The sequence below is a fragment of the Pelobates fuscus genome, chromosome 1 (genome assembly GCF_036172605.1).
Source record: "Pelobates fuscus isolate aPelFus1 chromosome 1, aPelFus1.pri, whole genome shotgun sequence".
Classification (NCBI taxonomy): domain Eukaryota; kingdom Metazoa; phylum Chordata; class Amphibia; order Anura; family Pelobatidae; genus Pelobates; species Pelobates fuscus.
In genome coordinates, this window is record NC_086317.1 from 1,716,513 (window position 1) to 1,739,174 (window position 22,662).

At 51.2% G+C, this 22,662-nt stretch overlaps 2 protein-coding genes across 2 annotated transcripts in view; one reads left to right on the forward strand and one right to left on the reverse strand.

Annotated features, from left to right (window-relative positions):
- Positions 1-11,451, reverse strand: part of HSF2BP (heat shock transcription factor 2 binding protein) — a 115,660-nt gene extending 104,209 nt beyond the window's left edge. Inside the window, exon 1 of the mRNA XM_063445661.1 lies at positions 11,418-11,451. The gene's annotated coding sequence lies outside the window, so the exon portion shown is untranslated. The remainder of the gene's footprint in view (positions 1-11,417) is intronic.
- Positions 11,452-11,515: 64 nt separating this feature from the next.
- LOC134601236 (ribosomal RNA processing protein 1 homolog A-like) overlaps positions 11,516-22,662 on the forward strand; it is a 31,624-nt gene continuing 20,477 nt past the window's right edge. The window contains exons 1-4 of the mRNA XM_063445707.1: positions 11,516-11,681; positions 13,806-13,888; positions 16,739-16,796; positions 20,591-20,676. Coding sequence (XP_063301777.1) covers positions 11,570-11,681; positions 13,806-13,888; positions 16,739-16,796; positions 20,591-20,676 — 339 coding nt within the window. The 5' untranslated portion in view covers positions 11,516-11,569. The remainder of the gene's footprint in view (positions 11,682-13,805; positions 13,889-16,738; positions 16,797-20,590; positions 20,677-22,662) is intronic.

The window sequence follows — 22,662 nt, forward strand, 5'->3', positions numbered from 1 at the left end:
AACCATCAGCCAATTGTAACGCTCGTGTTAGTGCAATTAGTTCTGCCTTCTGTGCCGATGTTCCTTTTGACAATGGCTGTGCTTCTATCACCTTGTCTATGGTTGTTACTGCATATCCTGCATAGCGAATCCCTTCTTTCACATAACTACTGCCGTCCGTATAGTACTGGACATCAGGGTTCTGGATGGGAAAGTCACGAAGATCTGGTCTACTTGAGAATACTTCATCCATCACCTCCAGGCAATCATGTTGACTTTCAGTAGGTTGTGGCAAAAGGGTAGCTGGATTTAAAGTGTTAACAGTCTCTAAATACACTCTTGGGTTTTCACACAACATAGCTTGATACTTAGTCATGCGGCTGTTACTAAACCAATGATTGCCTTTATAGTCTAGCAACGTCTGTACTGCGTGCGGGACTCGCACATAGAGTTCTTGACCCAGAGTGAGTTTATCGGCTTCAGCTACCAGCAGGGCGGCGGCAGCTACGGCTCTTAGACAAGGTGGAAGACCAAAGTGGCCACTGCATCCAGTTGTTTTGACATATATGCAACAGGTCTTTGCCATGATCCCAAGTACTGTGTCAGTACTCCCACAGCCATTCTTCTTTGCTCGTGTACATATAAGTAGAATGGACATGTATGATCAGGTAGACCTAATGCTGGGACACTCATCAAAGCCTTCTTCACATCTTCAAATGCCTTTTGCTGTTCAGGTGTCCACAGGAAGGGATCGTATTCTGTACCTTTTATAGCTGCATAAAGAGGTTTCGCCAATATCGCATAACTGGGAATCCATATCCTACAGAAGCCTGCTGCCCCCAAGAATTCCCGCACTTGTCTTCTATTCTTGGGTATTGGTATTTGGCATACAGCTTCTTTTCTCTCTGGCCCCATTATTCTTTGACCTTCAGAGATATGGAATCCCAGATACTTGACAGTTGGCTGACACAACTGAGCTTTCTTCCTGGACACCTTGTATCCTGCCTTCCAGAGAATGTGTAGTAGATCATGTGTTGCTTGCTGACATATTTCTCTAGTAACTGCCGCTATCAACAAATCATCTACATATTGCAATAGTACACACTCTCCTGGGATGGACTTGAAATTCAGTAAGTCTTGACTTAAAGCTGATCCAAATAGGGTAAGTGAATTTTTAAACCCTTGGGGCAGTCTTGTCCAAGTCATCTGGCGTTTCGAGCCCGTTACAGCATTTTCCCATTGGAATGCGAAGATACACTGGCTTTCCGCAGCAATTCGAAGGCAAAAGAAGGCATCTTTGAGATCTAAGACAGTGAAATAGGTAGCCCCGCCCGGAATTAAAGCAAGCAGGTTATATGGATTGGGCACAACTGGGTGTATACTTACGACCGCATCATTGACTGCTCTCAAGTCCTGCACAGGGCGATACTCATCTGTACCGGGCTTTTGAACAGGCAGCAATGGGGTGTTCCAGGGGGAAGTACAGAATTTTAGGATACCATACCTTATGAACTTATCCAAATATGATTGTATATTCTTCTTGGTCTTTTGTGGGATATGATATTGCCTTAAGCTCACTGGATAGACCCCAAGTTTCAGTTCGATTCGAATTGGTGGGATATTACGAGCAAGTCCTGGTGGGTTGTTCTCTGCCCACACTCCTGGTATATTAAACAAGGATTCATCACTCTTAGGGTTTTGGCTAGTCAACGCTGTATAAAGTCGCCACTCTTCTTCCTTTGGTACAGATATTGTCATTATACCTGAAGGTCCATTGAACTTTAAAGATGTTGTTCCATTTGGTAGAAACGTTATCTGCGCTTGTAGTTTTGACAACAAATCACGTCCTAGCAGTTGGACTGGACATTCAGGCATATAAAGGAATTGATGTTTTACTACATGGCCTCCCAATGTACAGAGTCGACTTTTAAGAACCGGTTTAGCAGCACTCCTTCCAGTTGCTCCTATTACGGTGATGGCTCTTCCAGATGGAGGAGCAACTACCGTATATACTCGAGTATAAGCCGAGTTTTTCAGCACATTTTTTGTGCTGAAAAACCCCAACTCGGCTTATACTCGAGTCAATAGTCTGTATTATGGCAATTTGCATTGCCATAATACAGACTGAGGCTGGCAGAGCTGTACTTACCTTTCCTGCAGCTCCTGTCAGCTCCCTTCTCCTCTGCGCCGTCCGCTCAGCACCTCGGTCAGCTCCCAGTGTAAATCTCGCGAGAGCCGCGGCTCTCGCGAGATTTACACTGGGAGCTGACAGAAGAGCTGCACGGACGGCGTAGAGGAGGAGAAGAGAGCTGACAGGAGCTGCAGGAAAGGTAAGTACAGCTCTGACAGCCCCCTTCTCCCCCCACTGAACTGCCAATGCTGGACCACCAGGGAAGGAGCCCCCCTCCCTGCCATGAATCAAGCAGGGAGGGGGGACGAAAAAAAAATGAATAATAATAAAATAAAAAAGTTAATTAAATTAAATAATAAGAAATAATAAATAAAAAAAATTAAATTTTATTTTTTAAAAATAATAAAATTGCCCACCCCCCACCAAGGCTCTTCAACACACACACACACACACACACACACACACACTGCATTCATACACACTGCATTCATACACACTGCATTCATACACACACTGCATTCATACACACTGCACTCATACACACACTGCATTCATACACACTGCATTCATACACACTGCACTCATACACACTGCATTCATACACACTGCACTCATACACACTGCACTCATACACACTGCACTCATACACACTGCACTCATACACACTGCACTCATACACACTGCATTCATACACACTGCACTCATACACACACTGCACTCATACACACTGCACTCATACACACTGCATTCATACACACTGCATTCATACACACTGCATTCATACACACTGCACTCATACACACACTGCACTCATACACACTGCACTCATACACACTGCACTCATACACACTGCACTCATACACACACTGCACTCATACACACTGCACTCATACACACACTGCATTCATACACACTGCATTCATACACACTGCACTCATACACACACTGCATTCATACACACTGCACTCATACACACACTGCACTACTACACACACTGCACTACTACACACACTGCACTCATACGCACACGCTGCAGTCATACGCACACGCTGCACTCATACACACACTGCACTCATACACACACACTGCATTCATACACACACAGTGCATTCATACACACACACACACTGCACTACTACACACACTGCACTCATACGCACACGCTGCACTCATACGCACACGCTGCACTCATACGCACACGCTGCATTCATTATACACACACACTGCATTCATTATACACACACACTGCATTCATTATACACACACTGTAAATAAATATTCAATTAATATATTTTTTTAGGATCTAATTTTATTTAGAAATTTACCAGTAGCCGCTGCATTTCCCACCCTAGTCTTATACTCGAGTCAATAAGTTTTCCCAGTTTTTTGGGGTAAAATTAGGGGCCTCGGCTTATATTCGGGTCGGCTTATACTCGAGTATATACGGTAGGTTAGTCACCACCGAATGTTCAGCACCAGTATCGATCATGAACGCACTCCTTTTTCCCCCTATTGATACATCGACCATAGGCTCCGCTCGGCCAAGGGGGATAGAGCCCGGTCGGTATCAATAGTCCTCCATGACCGTGTCAGCCAATCCTACAAAGTCCCTATCTTCTCTATCGCGGGATCTCTGCGCTGCTGGATAATACCTGTCTTCTCTAACACTTCCTCTATTGCTACCATTATTCCCTCCAGGACCTCCTCTACCTCTCGCTCTGCCTCTATAATTACTATATCCTGCCCTAGGTCTGTCTCTCTCATACTGTTCCCTTTGTGGACACTCACTTCTCCAATGCCATTCTTCCATACAGTACGCGCACTGATTCCTACTCAAGGGTTCCCTATTCCACTTACTATCGCCTTTATCTGCTCCCCTATACACCTCTTTCTCCCTTCTTTCTACGCCTGCGATCGCTACCGCTAGCATATCTGCCTTTTTACGCATCTTGCGCTCTTCCTCTTTCTTCGCTTCTGTTTCCCTGTTCATATACACTTTATTCGCTACCTCCATTAGTTGGGTTATGGACATCCCTACGAACCCTTCTAACTTTTGTAGCTTGCGCTTTATATCTCCGTAGGTTTGGCTGACAAAGGCAGAGTTAACCATCCGGGAATTCTCAGGGGCCTCCGGATTAAAGGGGGTATACAAACGGTATGCCTCCAATAATCGGTCATAAAAGACACTGGGCGATTCATCACATTTCTGCAATACCTCAGCCGTCTTAGACATGTTAATCGCCTTCTTTCCTCCAGCTTTCATGCCAGCAATAATAGCGTCTCTATAAGCTTTTAGATGAACCAAATCTGCGCCATTGACATTCCAATTTGGATCGGCATTTGGATAATGTGCTGTGGCCCATGCTGCTGGGTTGGCATTAATAATTGCTGGCAATCAGCCCAAGTGGGATTATGTGTCTGGACTATTGAAGTAAACAGATCCGTCATGGCTTGAGGCTTTTTGGTGTAAGAGGAGTTATGGGTCTTCCAATTAAAGAGATCGGTGGTCGTAAAAAGGGACATAGACGTAGACTGGATCAGCATATTGTATCTGTATCATCGTTAATGTGTGTCGGGCCAGGAGTCAATCGAAGTGGCATTTGATAATGTCGGGGTTGGAGAGTACCGGTCAGTTGTCGGGTTAATATGGGGCTTCGTAGAGATGCGTCAATTAGGGGTTCCGGTCGAGGGGTAGTAAGGCATGGGGATGGGGAAGCTTTACTATGGGGAAGGTTGGTGAGTAGAATATTCCGGGCCGGGCTAGGGGGAGCCTGACCGGAAGCTAGATATGGCGCCAAATCTGGGTATGTGGAATTAACGGAAGCAGGTATCGGAAGGGGAGGGTTTGAAACAAAGGGGCTGGGCTCTGAGCTAGAGGAGGAAGTAGGTGGGGACAACGGGGCAAGGGGAGGAGCGTTTCCAGCAGCACCTCCTCTTCCTCTTCCGGTGGAGGAGGAGTAAGGGGGCGGCATAGGGATCTCAGACTCAGGGGGCGTGTCCAAAATGGGCGTAATTACGGCCTTAGTGGACAAGCGAGTCCTGGCCACCATGAGGCAACATTGTTCCTCGTGGCATACTCGGATCCATTTTGGCGAGTCATTTACGGCCTGCCTCCAACAATCAATATAGGGAAACTGGCCGTAAAGTTCAGGCCTACCTGATACAGCCACGTGTACACGCTGTACCAGGTTAGGATCCAAACTGCCACGTGGCGGCCATGCGGCAACCAAAGTAGGCCATTCCCTACTACACAATGTAATCAGGCGTGCTGGAGACATCTTTACCCCAAAATCACATGCTTTGTATCCCTTTTTAAAATTCTTTATCATAGATCCTAAGGGATCCAAAATCGTCGAATCCGACGCGCCCATACTTAACAATGGAGCGTCGTTTCCAACAGAAACTATACAAACACTCTACCAACGGTCACACCCGTTCCCTTGGCAACAGTACCACGTGGTACAGTTACTAAGTGAAACGCACACAACAAAACACTCAGGGAATTCCCATACACACACAGCTGTTACACCAGTCACTAAGTAACTAATACTGTGCCCTTTGGCGAAACCATACGGTCACCCACGCTATAATTTCCTATATTTGAATTACCCGTCTATAACATACCCCAGTAACATCGTCTTTACAAACAGTAGTTACAGTACGGTTAGCATAGGCTAAAGTACAATTTAAAGTCACAGTACAATTAGTAGTGGTTATGGTGTTAAACATGCAACATAGACGATAATTATTAGTACTTATTTACTGTGTCAGTAATTATACATGGTTATGGTACCGTGCGCTATAATACAATTACACACTATTCACACTCTCGCTAGACGGCAGAGCTTACGCTATCTAGCAAGATATACACGCTACTACAACAATCTTTAACACATATACAATTCCCAACTAATCTATTGGCCAGTACCTTGATGGACTACCTAAAACTATCTACATACGTTTTGGTTAGCCACACTGCCCAAGCACCACATATAGCGAACTAGAGGGCGGAATTTACAACAGTACCCTCTTAGTCTATCTACTCTATCAATAGTCTAGTGGGTTCCAAATTTACACGCCTTCCCACTTAGCCAAGATAGGTTGAGATCTAGCGAACCGAATTTACACAGGCGCCGCTTAGTCTCCCGGTCCCTCCGACCTAGCGAACAAAATATACACCCTAGAACGCTAGTCTAGACAAGATACCGGTGTCCGGCTAGGGCTATTTACACCAGAACCCCGCCTGACTCCAAACCAAAATTAAACGGGCTTACTAAAGGGCGTTTAATTGAGCGGTGCACCTTCGCTCCTTCCCTCTGGAGGGGGCAGATTCCAAATAACCCCTTATGGGCCTACCGCACATTCGGTATCCAATACCCCTAGTGGGTCCGCCGTCTAAAACAGCAGTCATCTTACCTCCTCGTTCCTAACCCTGAGTTCACACTCATCGACAGGGACACCCCAGCACTTACTACGTAGAGGCCGATGATCTCCTGGACAACAAACCAGTGGCGCCGAGACGAAGGGAGGTCCACGCAGAAGTTCAGGGGTGCAGCCGTAGAGAACGTGGGCAAAGATAGACCGTCTCATGCCTCTGCTTCTCAGCTACCGTTGAACGATGAGCTTCCCGGCCAATGCACCAAATGATACCGGAGAAACTGACGGAAGCCAAGGACAGAGAGATGGACACAGGTTTCTTCAGGAAGGAAGAGATTCTTTATTCGGTTCACCGATCGGGACTCAGAGGGACTAATGTCACCAAAATACAACAAGTTCTGAGCCCCGGACAATAGTGTAGGCTCCTTATATAAGCATGTAACTCCACCCATAAGTAGCTCCACCCACACATTCTCTTACCCAATCAATCGAATAATAACTAACTTCCTGTTTGACCGCATGGCTTGCCCAGCACAATGGAGGAGGGGAATACCACATCCGGTATGCTCGCACATGCTCCGTACACTACTGATCGTATCTTTGCCACGTGCAACCAACCGACCGATACACCAGTATATGCACGTACACATGCCACGTGGTAATCTCGGCCTACTAAATTTATTTTTACCGAGATTCCACCACACTGTGACAGTATGTGGAGCTCTGTGACAGTATGTGGAGCTCTGTGACAGTATGTGGAGCTCTGTGACAGACAGTATGTGGAGCTCTGTGACAGTATGTGGAGCTCTGTGACAGTATGTGGAGCTCTGTGACAGACAGTATGTGGAGCTCTGTGACAGGCTGTATGTGGAGCTCTGTGACAGGCAGTATGTGGAGCTCTGTGACAGGCTGTATGTGGAGCTCTGTGACAGACAGTATTTGGAGCTCTGTGACAGGCAGTATGTGGAGCTCTGTGACAGGCAGTATGTGGAGCTCTGTGACAGGCAGTATGTGGAGCTCTGTGACACACAGTATGTGGAGCTCTGTGACAGACAGTATGTGGAGCTCTGTGACAGTATGTGGAGCTCTGTGACAGTATGTGGAGCTCTGTGACAGGCAGTATGTGGAGCTCTGTGACAGTATGTGGAGCTCTGTGACAGGCAGTATGTGGAGCTCTGTGACAGGCAGTATGTGGAGCTCTGTGACAGTATGTGGAGCTCTGTGACAGGCAGTATGTGGAGCTCTGTGACAGTATGTGGAGCTCTGTGATAGTATGCGGAGCTCTGTGACAGGCAGTATGTGGAGCTCTGTGACAGGCAGTATGTGGAGCTCTGTGACAGTATGTGGAGCTCTGTGACAGACAGTATGTGGAGCTCTGTGACAGGCAGTATGTGGAGCTCTGTGACAGTATGTGGAGCTCTGTGACAGACAGTATGTGGAGCTCTGTGACAGTATGTTGAGCTCTGTGACAGGCAGTATGTGGAGCTCTGTGACAGACAGTATGTGGAGCTCTGTGACAGTATGTGGAGCTCTGTGACAGGCAGTATGTGGAGCTCTGTGACAGACAGTATGTGGAGCTCTGTGACAGTATGTGGAGCTCTGTGACAGACAGTATGTGGAGCTCTGTGACAGTAAGTGGAGCTCTGTGACAGTAAGTGGAGCTCTGTGACAGTATGTGGAGCTCAGTGACAGTATGTGGAGCTCTGTGACAGTATGTGGAGCTCAGTGACAGTATGTGGAGCTCTGTGACAGTATGTGGAGCTCAGTGACAGTATGTGGAGCTCTGTGACAGCATGTGGAGCTCTGTGACAGACAGTATGTGGAGCTCTGTGACAGACATTATGTGGAGCTCTGTGACAGTATGTGGAGCTCTGTGACAGTAAGTGGAGCTCTGTGACAGTAAGTGGAGCTCAGTGACAGTATGTGGAGCTCTGTGACAGTATGTGGAGCTCTGTGACAGTAAGTGGAGCTCTGTGACAGTATGTGGAGCTCAGTGACAGTATGTGGAGCTCTGTGACAGGCAGTATGTGGAGCTCTGTGACTGGAAGTATTTGGAGCTCTGTGACAGTATGTGGAGCTCTGTGACAGTAAGTGGAGCTCTGTGACAGTAAGTGGAGCTCTGTGACAGTAAGTGGAGCTCTGTGACAGTATGTGGAGCTCAGTGACAGTATGTGGAGCTCTGTGACAGTATGTGGAGCTCAGTGACAGTATGTGGAGCTCTGTGACAGTATGTGGAGCTCAGTGACAGTATGTGGAGCTCTGTGACAGCATGTGGAGCTCTGTGACAGACAGTATGTGGAGCTCTGTGACAGACATTATGTGGAGCTCTGTGACAGTATGTGGAGCTCTGTGACAGTAAGTGGAGCTCTGTGACAGTAAGTGGAGCTCAGTGACAGTATGTGGAGCTCTGTGACAGTATGTGGAGCTCTGTGACAGTAAGTGGAGCTCTGTGACAGTATGTGGAGCTCAGTGACAGTATGTGGAGCTCTGTGACAGGCAGTATGTGGAGCTCTGTGACTGGAAGTATTTGGAGCTCTGTGACAGTATGTGGAGCTCTGTGACAGTAAGTGGAGCTCTGTGACAGTAAGTGGAGCTCTGTGACAGTAAGTGGAGCTCTGTGACAGTATGTGGAGCTCAGTGACAGTATGTGGAGCTCTGTGACAGTATGTGGAGCTCAGTGACAGTATGTGGAGCTCTGTGACAGTATGTGGAGCTCAGTGACAGTATGTGGAGCTCTGTGACAGCATGTGGAGCTCTGTGACAGACAGTATGTGGAGCTCTGTGACAGACATTATGTGGAGCTCTGTGACAGTATGTGGAGCTCTGTGACAGTAAGTGGAGCTCTGTGACAGTAAGTGGAGCTCTGTGACAGTAAGTGGAGCTCAGTGACAGTATGTGGAGCTCTGTGACAGTATGTGGAGCTCTGTGACAGTAAGTGGAGCTCTGTGACAGTATGTGGAGCTCAGTGACAGTATGTGGAGCTCTGTGACAGGCAGTATGTGGAGCTCTGTGACTGGAAGTATTTGGAGCTCTGTGACAGTATGTGGAGCTCTGTGACAGTAAGTGGAGCTCTGTGACAGTAAGTGGAGCTCTGTGACAGTATGTGGAGCTCTGTGACAGTATGTGGAGCTCAGTGACAGTATGTGGAGCTCTGTGACAGACAGTATGTGGAGCTATGTGACAGTAAGTGGAGCTCTGTGACAGTAAGTGGAGCTCTGTGACAGTATGTGGAGCTCTGTGACAGTATGTGGAGCTCTGTGACAGACAGTATGTGGAGCTCTGTGACAGTAAGTGGAGCTCTGTGACAGTAAGTGGAGCTCTGTGACAGTATGTGGAGCTCAGTGACAGTATGTGGAGCTCTGTGACAGTATGTGGAGCTCAGTGACAGTATGTGGAGCTCTGTGACAGTATGTGGAGCTCAGTGACAGTATGTGGAGCTCTGTGACAGCATGTGGAGCTCAGTGACAGTATGTGGAGCTCTGTGACAGTATGTGGAGCTCAGTGACAGTATGTGGAGCTCTGTGACAGCATGTGGAGCTCTGTGACAGACAGTATGTGGAGCTCTGTGACAGACATTATGTGGAGCTCTGTGACAGTATGTGGAGCTCTGTGACAGTAAGTGGAGCTCTGTGACAGTAAGTGGAGCTCAGTGACAGTATGTGGAGCTCTGTGACAGTATGTGGAGCTCTGTGACAGTAAGTGGAGCTCTGTGACAGTATGTGGAGCTCAGTGACAGTATGTGGAGCTCTGTGACAGGCAGTATGTGGAGCTCTGTGACTGGAAGTATTTGGAGCTCTGTGACAGTATGTGGAGCTCTGTGACAGTAAGTGGAGCTCTGTGACAGTAAGTGGAGCTCTGTGACAGTAAGTGGAGCTCTGTGACAGTATGTGGAGCTCAGTGACAGTATGTGGAGCTCTGTGACAGTATGTGGAGCTCAGTGACAGTATGTGGAGCTCTGTGACAGTATGTGGAGCTCAGTGACAGTATGTGGAGCTCTGTGACAGCATGTGGAGCTCTGTGACAGACAGTATGTGGAGCTCTGTGACAGACATTATGTGGAGCTCTGTGACAGTATGTGGAGCTCTGTGACAGTAAGTGGAGCTCTGTGACAGTAAGTGGAGCTCTGTGACAGTAAGTGGAGCTCAGTGACAGTATGTGGAGCTCTGTGACAGTATGTGGAGCTCTGTGACAGTAAGTGGAGCTCTGTGACAGTATGTGGAGCTCAGTGACAGTATGTGGAGCTCTGTGACAGGCAGTATGTGGAGCTCTGTGACTGGAAGTATTTGGAGCTCTGTGACAGTATGTGGAGCTCTGTGACAGTAAGTGGAGCTCTGTGACAGTAAGTGGAGCTCTGTGACAGTAAGTGGAGCTCTGTGACAGTAAGTGGAGCTCTGTGACAGTATGTGGAGCTCTGTGACAGTATGTGGAGCTCAGTGACAGTATGTGGAGCTCTGTGACAGTATGTGGAGCTCAGTGACAGTATGTGGAGCTCTGTGACAGCATGTGGAGCTCTGTGACAGACAGTATGTGGAGCTCTGTGACAGACATTATGTGGAGCTCTGTGACAGTATGTGGAGCTCTGTGACAGTAAGTGGAGCTCTGTGACAGTAAGTGGAGCTCTGTGACAGTAAGTGGAGCTCAGTGACAGTATGTGGAGCTCTGTGACAGTATGTGGAGCTCTGTGACAGTAAGTGGAGCTCTGTGACAGTATGTGGAGCTCAGTGGCAGGCAGTATGTGGAGCTCTGTGACAGACAGTATGTGGAGCTCTGTGACAGGCAGTATGTGGAGCTCTGTGACTGGAAGTATTTGGAGCTCTGTGACAGTATGTGGAGCTCTGTGACAGTAAGTGGAGCTCTGTGACAGTAAGTGGAGCTCTGTGACAGTATGTGGAGCTCTGTGACAGTATGTGGAGCTCTGTGACACACACCTTGTGGAGCTCAGTTCTCTCAGACCGGAAGTAGGCTGCCTGGAACGCAAACAGACACCGGAAATGGGCTCGTGGAACGCAGAGCGGCCCGTGACGTCATCAGGCGGCGCCGTCCCCCAGTGAGCAGCACGTGGGATCAGACTCCGGGTGCGCCATGTCTCCGCCGGACCTCTCCATCCAGCTCGCCCAGAGACTGGCCGCCAATGAAAAGAAAACCCGGGACCGCGCCGTCCGCAGACTACGGGGATACCTGAGCGCCCGGAGCGGTGAGACCCCCGGGGGGGAGAGAGGGGGGCTGGGTATTACCGGGGGGGACACACCATGCAGGAGGGGGGGCTGGGTATTACCGGGGGGGACACACCATGCAGGAGGGGGGGGCTGGGTATTACCGGGGGGGACAGCATGCAGGGGGGGGGGCTGGGTATTACCGGGGGGGGACACACCATGCAGGAGGGGGGGGCTGGGTATTACCGGGGGGGGACACACCATGCAGGAGGGGGGGGCTGGGTATTACCGGGGGGGGACACACCATGCAGGAGGGGGGGGCTGGGTATTACCGGGGGGGACACACCATGCAGGAGGGGGGGCTGGGTATTACCGGGGGGGGGGGGCTGGGTATTACCGGGGGGGACAGCATGCAGGAGGGGGGCTGGGTATTACCGGGGGGGACACACCATGCAGGAGGGGGGGCTGGGTATTACCGGGGGGGACACACCATGCAGGAGGGGGGGCTGGGTATTACCGGGGGGGACACACCATGCAGGAGGGGGGGCTGGGTATTACCGGGGGGGACACACCATGCAGGAGGGGGGGCTGGGTATTACCGGGGGGGACACACCATGCAGGAGGGGGGGCTGGGTATTACCGGGGGGGACACACCATGCAGGAGGGGGGGCTGGGTATTACCGGGGGGGACACACCATGCAGGAGGGGGGGCTGGGTATTACCGGGGGGGACACACCATGCAGGAGGGGGGGCTGGGTATTACCGGGGGACACACACCATGCAGGAGGGGGGGCTGGGTATTACCGGGGGGGACACACCATGCAGGAGGGGGGGCTGGGTATTACCGGGGGGGACACACCATGCAGGAGGGGGGGCTGGGTATTACCGGGGGGGACACACCATGCAGGAGGGGGGGCTGGGTATTACCGGGGGGGACACACCATGCAGGAGGGGGGGCTGGGTATTACCGGGGGGGACACACCATGCAGGAGGGGGGGCTGGGTATTACCGGGGGGGACACACCATGCAGGAGGGGGGCTGGGTATTACCGGGGGGGACACACCATGCAGGAGGGGGGGCTGGGTATTACCGGGGGGGACACACCATGCAGGAGGGGGGGCTGGGTATTACCGGGGGGGACACACCATGCAGGAGGGGGGGGGGCTGGGTATTACCGGGGGGGACAGCATGCAGGAGGGGGGGGCTGGGTATTACCGGGGGGGACAGCATGCAAGAGGGGGGGGGCTGGGTATTACCGGGGGGGACAGCATGCAGGAGGGGGGGGGCTGGGTATTACCGGGGGGGACAGCATGCAGGAGGGGGGGGCTGGGTATTACCGGGGGGGGACAGCATGCAGGAGGGGGGGCTGGGTATTACCGGGGGGACAGCATGCAGGAGGGGGGGGCTGGGTATTACCGGGGGGGATAGCATGCAGGAGGGGGGGCTGGGTATTACCGGGGGGACAGCATGCAGGAGGGGGGGCTGGGTATTACCGGGGGGACAGCATGCAGGGGGGGGGGCTGGGTATTACCGGGGGGGACAGCATGCAGGGGGGGGGGCTGGGTATTACCGGGGGGGACAGCATGCAGGAGGGGGGGCTGGGTATTACCGGGACACACACACACCATGCAGGACGGGGGGGGGGGAGCTGGGCATTACCGGGGGACACACACGCACCATGCAGGAGGGGGGATGGACATTACCGGGGAGGGGGGGGCACACACACCATGCAGGAGGGGGGGCTGGGCATTACCGGGGGGGGGGCACACACCATGCAGGAGGGGGGGCCTGGGTATTACCGGGGGGGTCACACACCATGCAGGAGGGGGGGCCTTGGTATTACCTGGGGGGTCACACACCATGCAGGAGGGGGGGCCTGGGTATTACCGGGGGGGTCACACACCATGCAGGAGGGGGGGCTGGGTATTACCGGGGGGGGGGGACACCATGCAGGAGGGGGGGGCTGGGTATTACCTGGGGGGACACACCATGCAGGAGGGGAGGCTGGTATTACCGGGGGGAAGGGAGTGTTATCATAGGGCATGGGTACCCAAGGAGTGTTTAGTGAGGACAATAGTTTAGAACGAGAGATTGATTGTAGAGAAGACAAGAAAGTGTTTAAGTTGCTTATCTGGTCAGATCTTAATTTTGTTCTTTCCAATTAGGTGGTTTTACCGAGGATGAGTTTTCCAAGATTTGGAAGGGTCTCTTCTATTGTATGTGGATGCAGGATAAGCCACTACTTCAGGTAAAATGAACTGTGGGGATCTCTGCCTGGGTGAGAGAACCAGGAGGTACAAATAACTTCAGGGTTTCTTTCTGGGAGTTAGGAATGGTGTATAACTACAGGGCTTCTCTCTCAGGTGTGGGGAGGGCAGGGGCATAAATAACTAGGGGGCCTGGCACCCCGACTGGGTACCTCCACCAATTACACTTCCTAGTAATCACCGAGTACTATAATCACTGCACCAGACACCATAACCACTGTCGCCGTCGCAGCTTGGCTCGGGTCTTGCCGTCCCTTCCCACCCTGGAATCCAGCTCCCAGGGGAAAGACCTCTCCTCCAAGAGCGTATCGCTGTATAGCAATCCCCCCCACACATGAGCCTAGGCTTAATGCTGGGAAGTGATCGGTTTAATGGCAGCACAGGCGTGCTTGGTCTGTTCCCAGCTTTGATGTACGCTGGCATGTACTGTACATATGGCAGTACTGTAGAGGTACCAACATACCAGCAGATCATTAAAATTTAATAAAATTATGTTTTTGAAAAACTGTTTAGCAGAACCAGTGGGTAATTTTAGTGTCTTGGAAGCAGCTCTGTGATAGGCATATACACTCTGGGCGCTATCAGGGTATCGTCCACTGTCTGGCAGTGATGTTGTGTTTGACCCGTTCCTCCTCCATGTGCGTCAGATCTCATGCACTGTAATGATCGTGTGGATAGTTGCAGTACATGAGCCTGAGTAGGGACTAGGGACAAAGTAGGGACTACCGAATTGCGTCCTAACAGAATGAGAACAGAAATGAGAAGCAAGAATTAGACACCAGACACGTGTTGGTATTCAAAATAAGCCTCTGCCGTTTTATACATTAAAAAGTACGTGCTTACGTGCAAATACTCGTAGAACAGTAATAGGAAGGGAGTACAGATAAGACATAGGGATGAACGTCATGTACACATAACAAATAAGTTTCAAGGTAAGAGAGAACAAAAGGATTAGAGTGGGGGCTCTCTGCTCCCGGAACTTAGACATATATGGTCTTAAGTGTTGTTTAAGCATCGAGCATTTCCTGAGTCCAAGTTAGCCAATTTTAATATAGGATATCATCATATGACACCGATAAGATAAATTCTATCACAGTGTTCGGGCGCATTTCGGCACTTTGTTCGTATCGGAATTTCATTTGAATAAATGAAATTCCAATCCTATTTGTACGGTGGCTGCATCTTGCAGCCGCTTAGTAGATAACTCCCTAATTCCCACGGTATCAGGGAGCTATCTACTAAAAGGCTGAAAGACCTAAATTTGTATTTCAGCCAAATTTACTAATACTAAGTAAAGATTACTTGGAATCAGTAAATTCTGCCCCTACTCGCTATATCGCATGTATGGGCATGTCTACTTAACAGTGAGCAGTCGGGAAGAAATAAAGAACAGATCCTGACAGAGGGAGAGAAGAGGAATCGATTAAAGAAAGGGAAGTTTGGCCGCTGTAACGCTGGCCTTTGTCAAGATGAAGAAAATCCATAAGGAATGTATACCTGATGTATTTTAATAAAAATAAAGCTGATGAGTAAACCAGACTGACAGGGTATGGAGGACTCAAATGAGGAAAAGGACCATAAGTACTACACCTCACTGAAAGTGGTTATGGTGCCAGGAGTTCCCTGTCACCCCCTTATTGAAAGTAGTAGTGATTAACCTTCACTGCTGATGGTTACTTGACTCTTAACAATGGACCATAACCACGATGGCGAGCTGCACTGTTCCTTTAAGTAATAGGGAAGGAAACCAGCAGGTTTCAATAATTTCTAGGAGAGATGGCCGGGAGGTTTCAATAGTTGCAGGGAGTTCTGGGACAGATGGCCTGGGGGTTTCAATAGTTGCAGGGAGTTCTGGGACAGATGGCCTGGGGGTTTCAATAGTTGCAGGGAGTTCTGGGTGAGATGGCCTGGGGGTTTCAATAGTTGCAGGGAGAGATGGCCTGGGGGTTTCAATAGTTGCAGCGAGAGATGGCCTGGGGGTTTCAATAGTTGCAGCGAGAGATGGCCTGGGGGTTTCAATAGTTGCAGCGAGAGATGGCCTGGGGGTTTCAATAGTTGCAGCGAGAGATGGCCTGGGGGTTTCAATAGTTGCAGCGAGAGATGGCCTGGGGGTTTCAATAGTTGCAGCGAGAGATGGCCTGGGGGTTTCAATAGTTGCAGCGAGAGATGGCCTGGGGGTTTCAATAGTTGCAGCGAGAGATGGCCTGGGGGTTTCAATAGTTGCAGCGAGAGATGGCCTGGGGGTTTCAATAGTTGCAGCGAGAGATGGCCTGGGGGTTTCAATAGTTGCAGCGAGAGATGGCCTGGGGGTTTCAATAGTTGCAGCGAGAGATGGCCTGGGGGTTTCAATAGTTGCAGCGAGAGATGGCCTGGGGGTTTCAATAGTTGCAGCGAGAGATGGCCTGGGGGTTTCAATAGTTGCAGCGAGAGATGGCCTGGGGGTTTCAATAGTTGCAGCGAGAGATGGCCTGGGGGTTTCAATAGTTGCAGCGAGAGATGGCCTGGGGGTTTCAATAGTTGCAGCGAGAGATGGCCTGGGGGTTTCAATAGTTGCAGCGAGAGATGGCCTGGGGGTTTCAATAGTTGCAGGGAGAGATGGCCTGGGGGTTTCAATAGTTGCAGGGAGAGATGGCCTGGGGGTTTCAATAGTTGCAGGGAGAGATGGCCTGGGGGTTTCAATAGTTGCAGGGAGAGATGGCCTGGGGGTTTCAATAGTTGTTTAAACCAGTCCTGCTGTCTTAGTGTAAAATGTGAAATTCCCAATAATTCTCACTTTAGTGATTTAACCCTGTTTGTAATCTGATTTTATTATCTTGTGTACCGTTTTACAGGAGGAATTGGCTCACACGATCTCTCAGTTGATACACACTCTGCATACCAGGCAGTCACGTATGTACTAAACCCCCAGCTGTGCAAATTTCATTCTCTCTGCTGTTCATCTATCCTTTCACCTGGTATGTTTTTCATACATTTTGACCCCTCTGTGTCTCTCGCTCTGCGGTTACATTCTACTATCTGTGTCTCTCGCTCTGCGGGTACAGTCTGCTCTGTGTGTGGCTGCTCACTCTGCGGGTACAGTCTGCTCTGTGTGTGGCAGCTCGCTCTGCGGGTACAGTCTGCTCTGTGTGTGGCTGCTCGCTCTGCGGGTACAGTCTGCTCTGTGTGTGGCTGCTCGCTCTGCGGGTACAGTCTGCTCTGTGTGTGGCTGCTCGCTCTGCGGGTACAGTCTGCTCTGTGTGTGGCTGCTCGCTCTGCGGGTACAGTCTGCTCTGTGTGTGGCTGCTCGCTCTGCGGGTACAGTCTGCTCTGTGTGTGGCTGCTCGCTCTGCGGGTACAGTCTGCTCTGTGTGTGGCTGCTCGCTCTGCGGGTACAGTCTGCTCTGTGTGTGGCTGCTCGCTCTGCGGGTACAGTCTGCTCGGTGTGTGGCTGCTCGCTCTGCGGGTACAGTCTGCTCGGTGTGTGGCTGCTCGCTCTGCGGGTACAGTCTGCTCGGTGTGTGGCTGCTCGCTCTGCGGGTACAGTCTGCTCTGTGTGTACAGTCTGCTCTGTGTGTGGCTGCTCGCTCTGCGGGTACAGTCTGCTCTGTGTGTGGCTGCTCGCTCTGCGGGTACAGTCTGCTCTGTGTGTGGCTGCTCGCTCTGTGGGTACAGTCTGCTCTGTGTGTGGCTGCTCGCTCTGTGGGTACAGTCTGCTCTGTGTGTGGCTGCTCGCTCTGCGGGTACAGTCTGCTCTGTGTGTGGCTGCTCGCTCTGCGGGTACAGTCTGCTCTGTGTGTGGCTGCTCGCTCTGCGGGTACAGTCTGCTCTGTGTGTGGCTGCTCGCTCTGCGGGTACAGTCTGCTCTGTGTGTGGCTGCTCGCTCTGCGGGTACAGTCTGCTCTGTGTGTGGCTGCTCGCTCTGCGGGTACAGTCTGCTCTGTGTGTGGCTGCTCGCTCTGCGGGTACAGTCTGCTCTGTGTGTGGCTGCTCGCTCTGCGGGTACAGTCTGCTCTGTGTGTGGCTGCTCGCTCTGCGGGTACAGTCTGCTCTGTGTGTGGCTGCTCGCTCTGCGGGTACAGTCTGCTCTGTGTGTGGCTGCTCGCTCTGCGGGTACAGTCTGCTCTGTGTGTGGCTGCTCGCTCTGCGGGTACAGTCTGCTCTGTGTGTGGCTGCTCGCTCTGCGGGTACAGTCTGCTCTGTGTGTGGCTGCTCGCTCTGCGGGTACAGTCTGCTCTGTGTGTGGCTGCTCGCTCTGCGGGTACAGTCTGCTCTGTGTGTGGCTGCTCGCTCTGCGGGTACAGTCTGCTCTGTGTGTGGCTGCTCGCTCTGCGGGTACAGTCTGCTCTGTGTGTGGCTGCTCGCTCTGCGGGTACAGTCTGCTCTGTGTGTGGCTGCTCGCTCTGCGGGTACAGTCTGCTCTGTGTGTGGCTGCTCGCTCTGCGGGTACAGTCTGCTCTGTGTGTGGCTGCTCGCTCTGCGGGTACAGTCTGCTCTGTGTGTGGCTGCTCGCTCTGCGGGTACAGTCTGCTCTGTGTGTGGCTGCTCGCTCTGCGGGTACAGTCTGCTCTGTGTGTGGCTGCTCGCTCTGCGGGTACAGTCTGCTCTGTGTGTGGCTGCTCGCTCTGCGGGTACAGTCTGCTCTGTGTGTGGCTGCTCGCTCTGCGGGTACAGTCTGCTCTGTGTGTGGCTGCTCGCTCTGCGGGTACAGTCTGCTCTGTGTGTGGCTGCTCGCTCTGCGGGTACAGTCTGCTCTGTGTGTGGCTGCTCGCTCTGCGGGTACAGTCTGCTCTGTGTGTGGCTGCTCGCTCTGCGGGTACAGTCTGCTCTGTGTGTGGCTGCTCGCTCTGCGGGTACAATCTGTGTCTGTGTGTGTGTGCTTGCTCTGTGTGTGTGTGTTTGCTCTGTGTGTGTGTGTGCTTGCTCTGTGTGTGTGTGCTTGCTCTGTGTGTGTGTGCTTGCTCTGTGTGTGTGTGCTTGCTCTGTGTGTGTGTCTGTGTGTGTGTGCTTGCTCTGTGTGTGTGTCTGTGTGTGTGTGCTTGCTCTGTGTGTGTGTCTGTGTGTGTGTGTGCTTGCTCTGTGTGTGTGTGTGTGTGTGTGCTTGCTCTGTGTGTGTGTGTGTGTGTGTGTGTGTGCTTGCTCTGTGTGTGTGTGTGTGTGTGTGTGCTTGCTGTGTGTGTGTGTGTGTGTGTGTGTGTGTGTGCTTGCTCTGTGTGTGTGTGTGTGTGTGTGTGCTTGCTCTGCGTCTGTGTGTGTGTGTGCTTGCTCTGCGTCTGTGTGTGTGCTTGCTCTGCGTGTGTGTGCTTGCTCTGTGTGTGTGTGTGTGTGTGTGTGTGTGTGCTTGCTATGTGTGTGTGTGTGTGTGTGTGTGCTTGCTGTGTGTGTGTGTGTGTGCTTGCTCTGTGTGTGTGTGTGTGTGTGCTTGCTCTGTGTGTGTGTGTGTGTGTGTGCTTGCTCTGTGTGTGTGTGTGTGTGTGTGTGCTTGCTCTGTGTGTGTGTGTGTGTGTGTGTGCTTGCTCTGTGTGTGTGTGTGTGTGTGTGTGCTTGCTCTGTGTGTGTGTGTGTGTGTGTGTGCTTGCTCTGTGTGTGTGTGTGTGTGTGCTTGCTGTGTGTGTGTGTGTGTGTGTGTGCTTGCTCTGTGTGTGTGTGTGTGTGTGTGCTTGCTCTGTGTCTGTGTGTGTGTGTGTGCTTGCTCTGTGTCTGTCTGTGTGTGTGTGTGTGCTTGCTCTGTGTCTGTCTGTGTGTGTGTGTGTGCTTGCTCTGTGTCTGTCTGTGTGTGTGTGTGCTTGCTCTGTGTCTGTCTGTGTGTGTGTGTGCTTGCTCTGTGTCTGTGTGTGTGTGTGTGCTTGCTCTGTGTCTGTGTGTGTGTGTGTGCTTGCTCTGTGTGTGTGCTTGCTCTGTGTCTGTGTGTGTGCTTGCTCTGTGTCTGTGTGTGTGCTTGCTCTGTGTCTGTGTGTGTGCTTGCTTTGTGTCTGTCTGTGTGTGTGTGTGTGCTTGCTCTGTGTCTGTCTGTGTGTGTGTGTGTGCTTGCTCTGTGTCTGTGTGTGTGTGTGTGTGCTTGCTCTGTGTGTGTGTGTGCTTGCTCTGTGTGTGTGTGTGCTTGCTCTGTGTGTGTGTGTGCTTGCTGTGTGTGTGTGTGTGCTTGCTGTGTGTGTGTGTGTGTGTGCTTGCTCTGTGTGTGTGTGCGTGCTTGCTCTGTGTGTGTGTGCGTGCTTGCTCTGTGTGTGTGTGCGTGCTTGCTCTGTGTGTGTGTGTGTGTGCTTGCTCTGTGTGTGTGTGTGCTTGCTCTGTGTGTGTGTGTGCTTGCTCTGTGTGTGTGTGTGCTTGCTCTGTGTGTGTGTGTGCTTGCTCTGTGTGTGTGTGTGCTTGCTCTGTGTGTGTGTGTGCTTGCTCTGTGTGTGTGTGTGCTTGCTCTGTGTGTGTGTGTGCTTGCTCTGTGTGTGTGTGTGCTTGCTCTGTGTGTGTGTGTGCTTGCTCTGTGTGTGTGTGTGCTTGCTCTGTGTGTGTGTGTGCTTGCTCTGTGTGTGTGTGTGCTTGCTCTGTGTGTGTGTGTGCTTGCTCTGTGTGTGTGTGTGCTTGCTCTGTGTGTGTGTGTGTGTGTGTGCGCTTGCTCTGTGTGTGTGTGTGTGTGTGTGTGTGTGTGTGTGCTTGCTCTGTGTGTGTGTGTGTGGCGGCTTGCTCTGCTCTGACTTCCCTTTCCATTACAGAGCAGCTTTTTCTGAGGTCCTTCTGGCAGACTCTGAATCGTGAATGGAATGGGATTGATCGCCTGCGCCTTGATAAGTTCTATACGGTGAGATTTGATTATTTACATGGCGCCAACAGATTTTGTAAAGCTGTAGAATAGGTGGACTATCAAATATGTAAATGTAACCAGACAAGTTGGACGCACAGGAACAGAAGGATTGAGGGCCCTGCTCAATGAGGTTACATGTTAGAGGGAGTGGGGTATAGTGACACAGTAACAGAGGGATTGAGGGCCTGCTCAGTGAGCTTACATGCTAGAGGGAGTGGGGTATAGTGACACAGTAACAGAGGGATTGAGGGCCTGCTCAGTGAGTTTACATGCTAGAGGGAGTGGGGTATAGTGACACAGTGACAGAGGGATTGAGGGCCCTGCTCAGTGAGTTTACATGTTAGAGGGAGTGGGGTATAGTGACAGAGGGATTGAGGGCCCTGCTCAGTGAGTTTACATGTTAGAGGGAGTGGGGTATAGTGACACAGTAACAGAGGGATTGAGGCCCTGCCCAGTGAGTTTACATGTTAGAGGGAGTGGGGTATAGTGACACAGTAACAGAGGGATTGAGGCCCTGCTCAGTGAGTTTACATGTTAGAGGGAGTGGGGTATAGTGACACAGTAACAGAGGGATTGAGGCCCTGCCCAGTGAGTTTACATGTTAGAGGGAGTGGGGTATAGTGACACAGTAACAGAGGGATTGAGGCCCTGCTCAGGGAGTTTACATGTTAGAGGGAGTGGGGTATAGTGACACAGTAACAGAGGGATTGAGGGCCTGCTCAGTGAGTTTACATGCTAGAGGGAGTGGGGTATAGTGACACAGTAACAGAGGGATTGAGGACCCTGCTCAGTGAGGTTACATATTAGAGGGAGTGGGGTATAGTGACACAGTAACAGAGGGATTGAGGGCCTGCTCAGTGAGTTTACATGTTAGAGGGAGTGTGGTATAGTGACACAGTAACAGAGGGAATGAGGCCCTGCTCAGTGAGTTTACATGTTAGAGGGAGTGGGGTATAGTGACACAGTAACAGAGGGATTGAGGGCCTGCTCAGTGAGTTTACATGTTAGAGGGAGTGGGGTATAGTGACCCAGTAACAGAGGGATTGAGGGCCCTGCTCAGTGAGCTTACATGCTAGAGGGAGTGGGGTACAGTGACACAGTAACAGAGGGATTGAGGGCCTGCTCAGTGAGTTTACATGTTAGAGGGAGTGGGGTATAGTGACACAGTAACAGAGGGATTGAGGGCCCTGCTCAGTGAGTTTACATGCTAGAGGGAGTGGGGTACAGTGACACAGTAACAGAGGGATTGAGGCCCTGCTCAGTGAGTTTTCATGTTAGAGGGAGTGGGGTATAGTAACAGAGGGATTGAGGCCCTGCTCAGTGAGTTTACATGTTAGAGGGAGTGGGGTATAGTGACACAGTAACAGAGGGATTGAGGGCCTGCTCAGTGAGTTTACATGTTAGAGGGAGTGGGGTATAGTGACACAGTAACAGAGGGATTGAGGGTCCTGCTCAGTGAGTTTACATGTTAGAGGGAGTGGGGTATAATGACAGTAACAGAGGGATTGAGGGCCCTGCTCAGTGAGTTTACATGCTAGAGGGAGTGGGGTATAGTGACACAGTAACAGAGGGATTGAGGGCCCTGCTCAGTGAGTTTACATGTTAGAGGGAGTGGGGTATAGTGACACAGTAACAGAGGGATTGAGGGCCCTGCTCAGTGAGTTTACATGTTAGAGGGAGTGGGGTATAGTGACACAGTAACAGAGGGATTGAGGGCCCTGCTCAGTGAGCTTACATGCTAGAGGGAGTGGGGTATAGTGACACAGTAATAGAGGGATTGAGGGCCCTGCTCAGTGAGTTTACATGTTAGAGGGAGTGGGGTATAATGACAGTAACAGAGGGATTGAGGGCCCTGCTCAGTGAGTTTACATGTTAGAGGGAGTGGGGTATAGTGACACAGTAATAGAGGGAGTGGGGTATAGTGACACAGTAATAGAGGGAGTGGGGTATAGTGACACAGTAATAGAGGGAGTGGGGTATAGT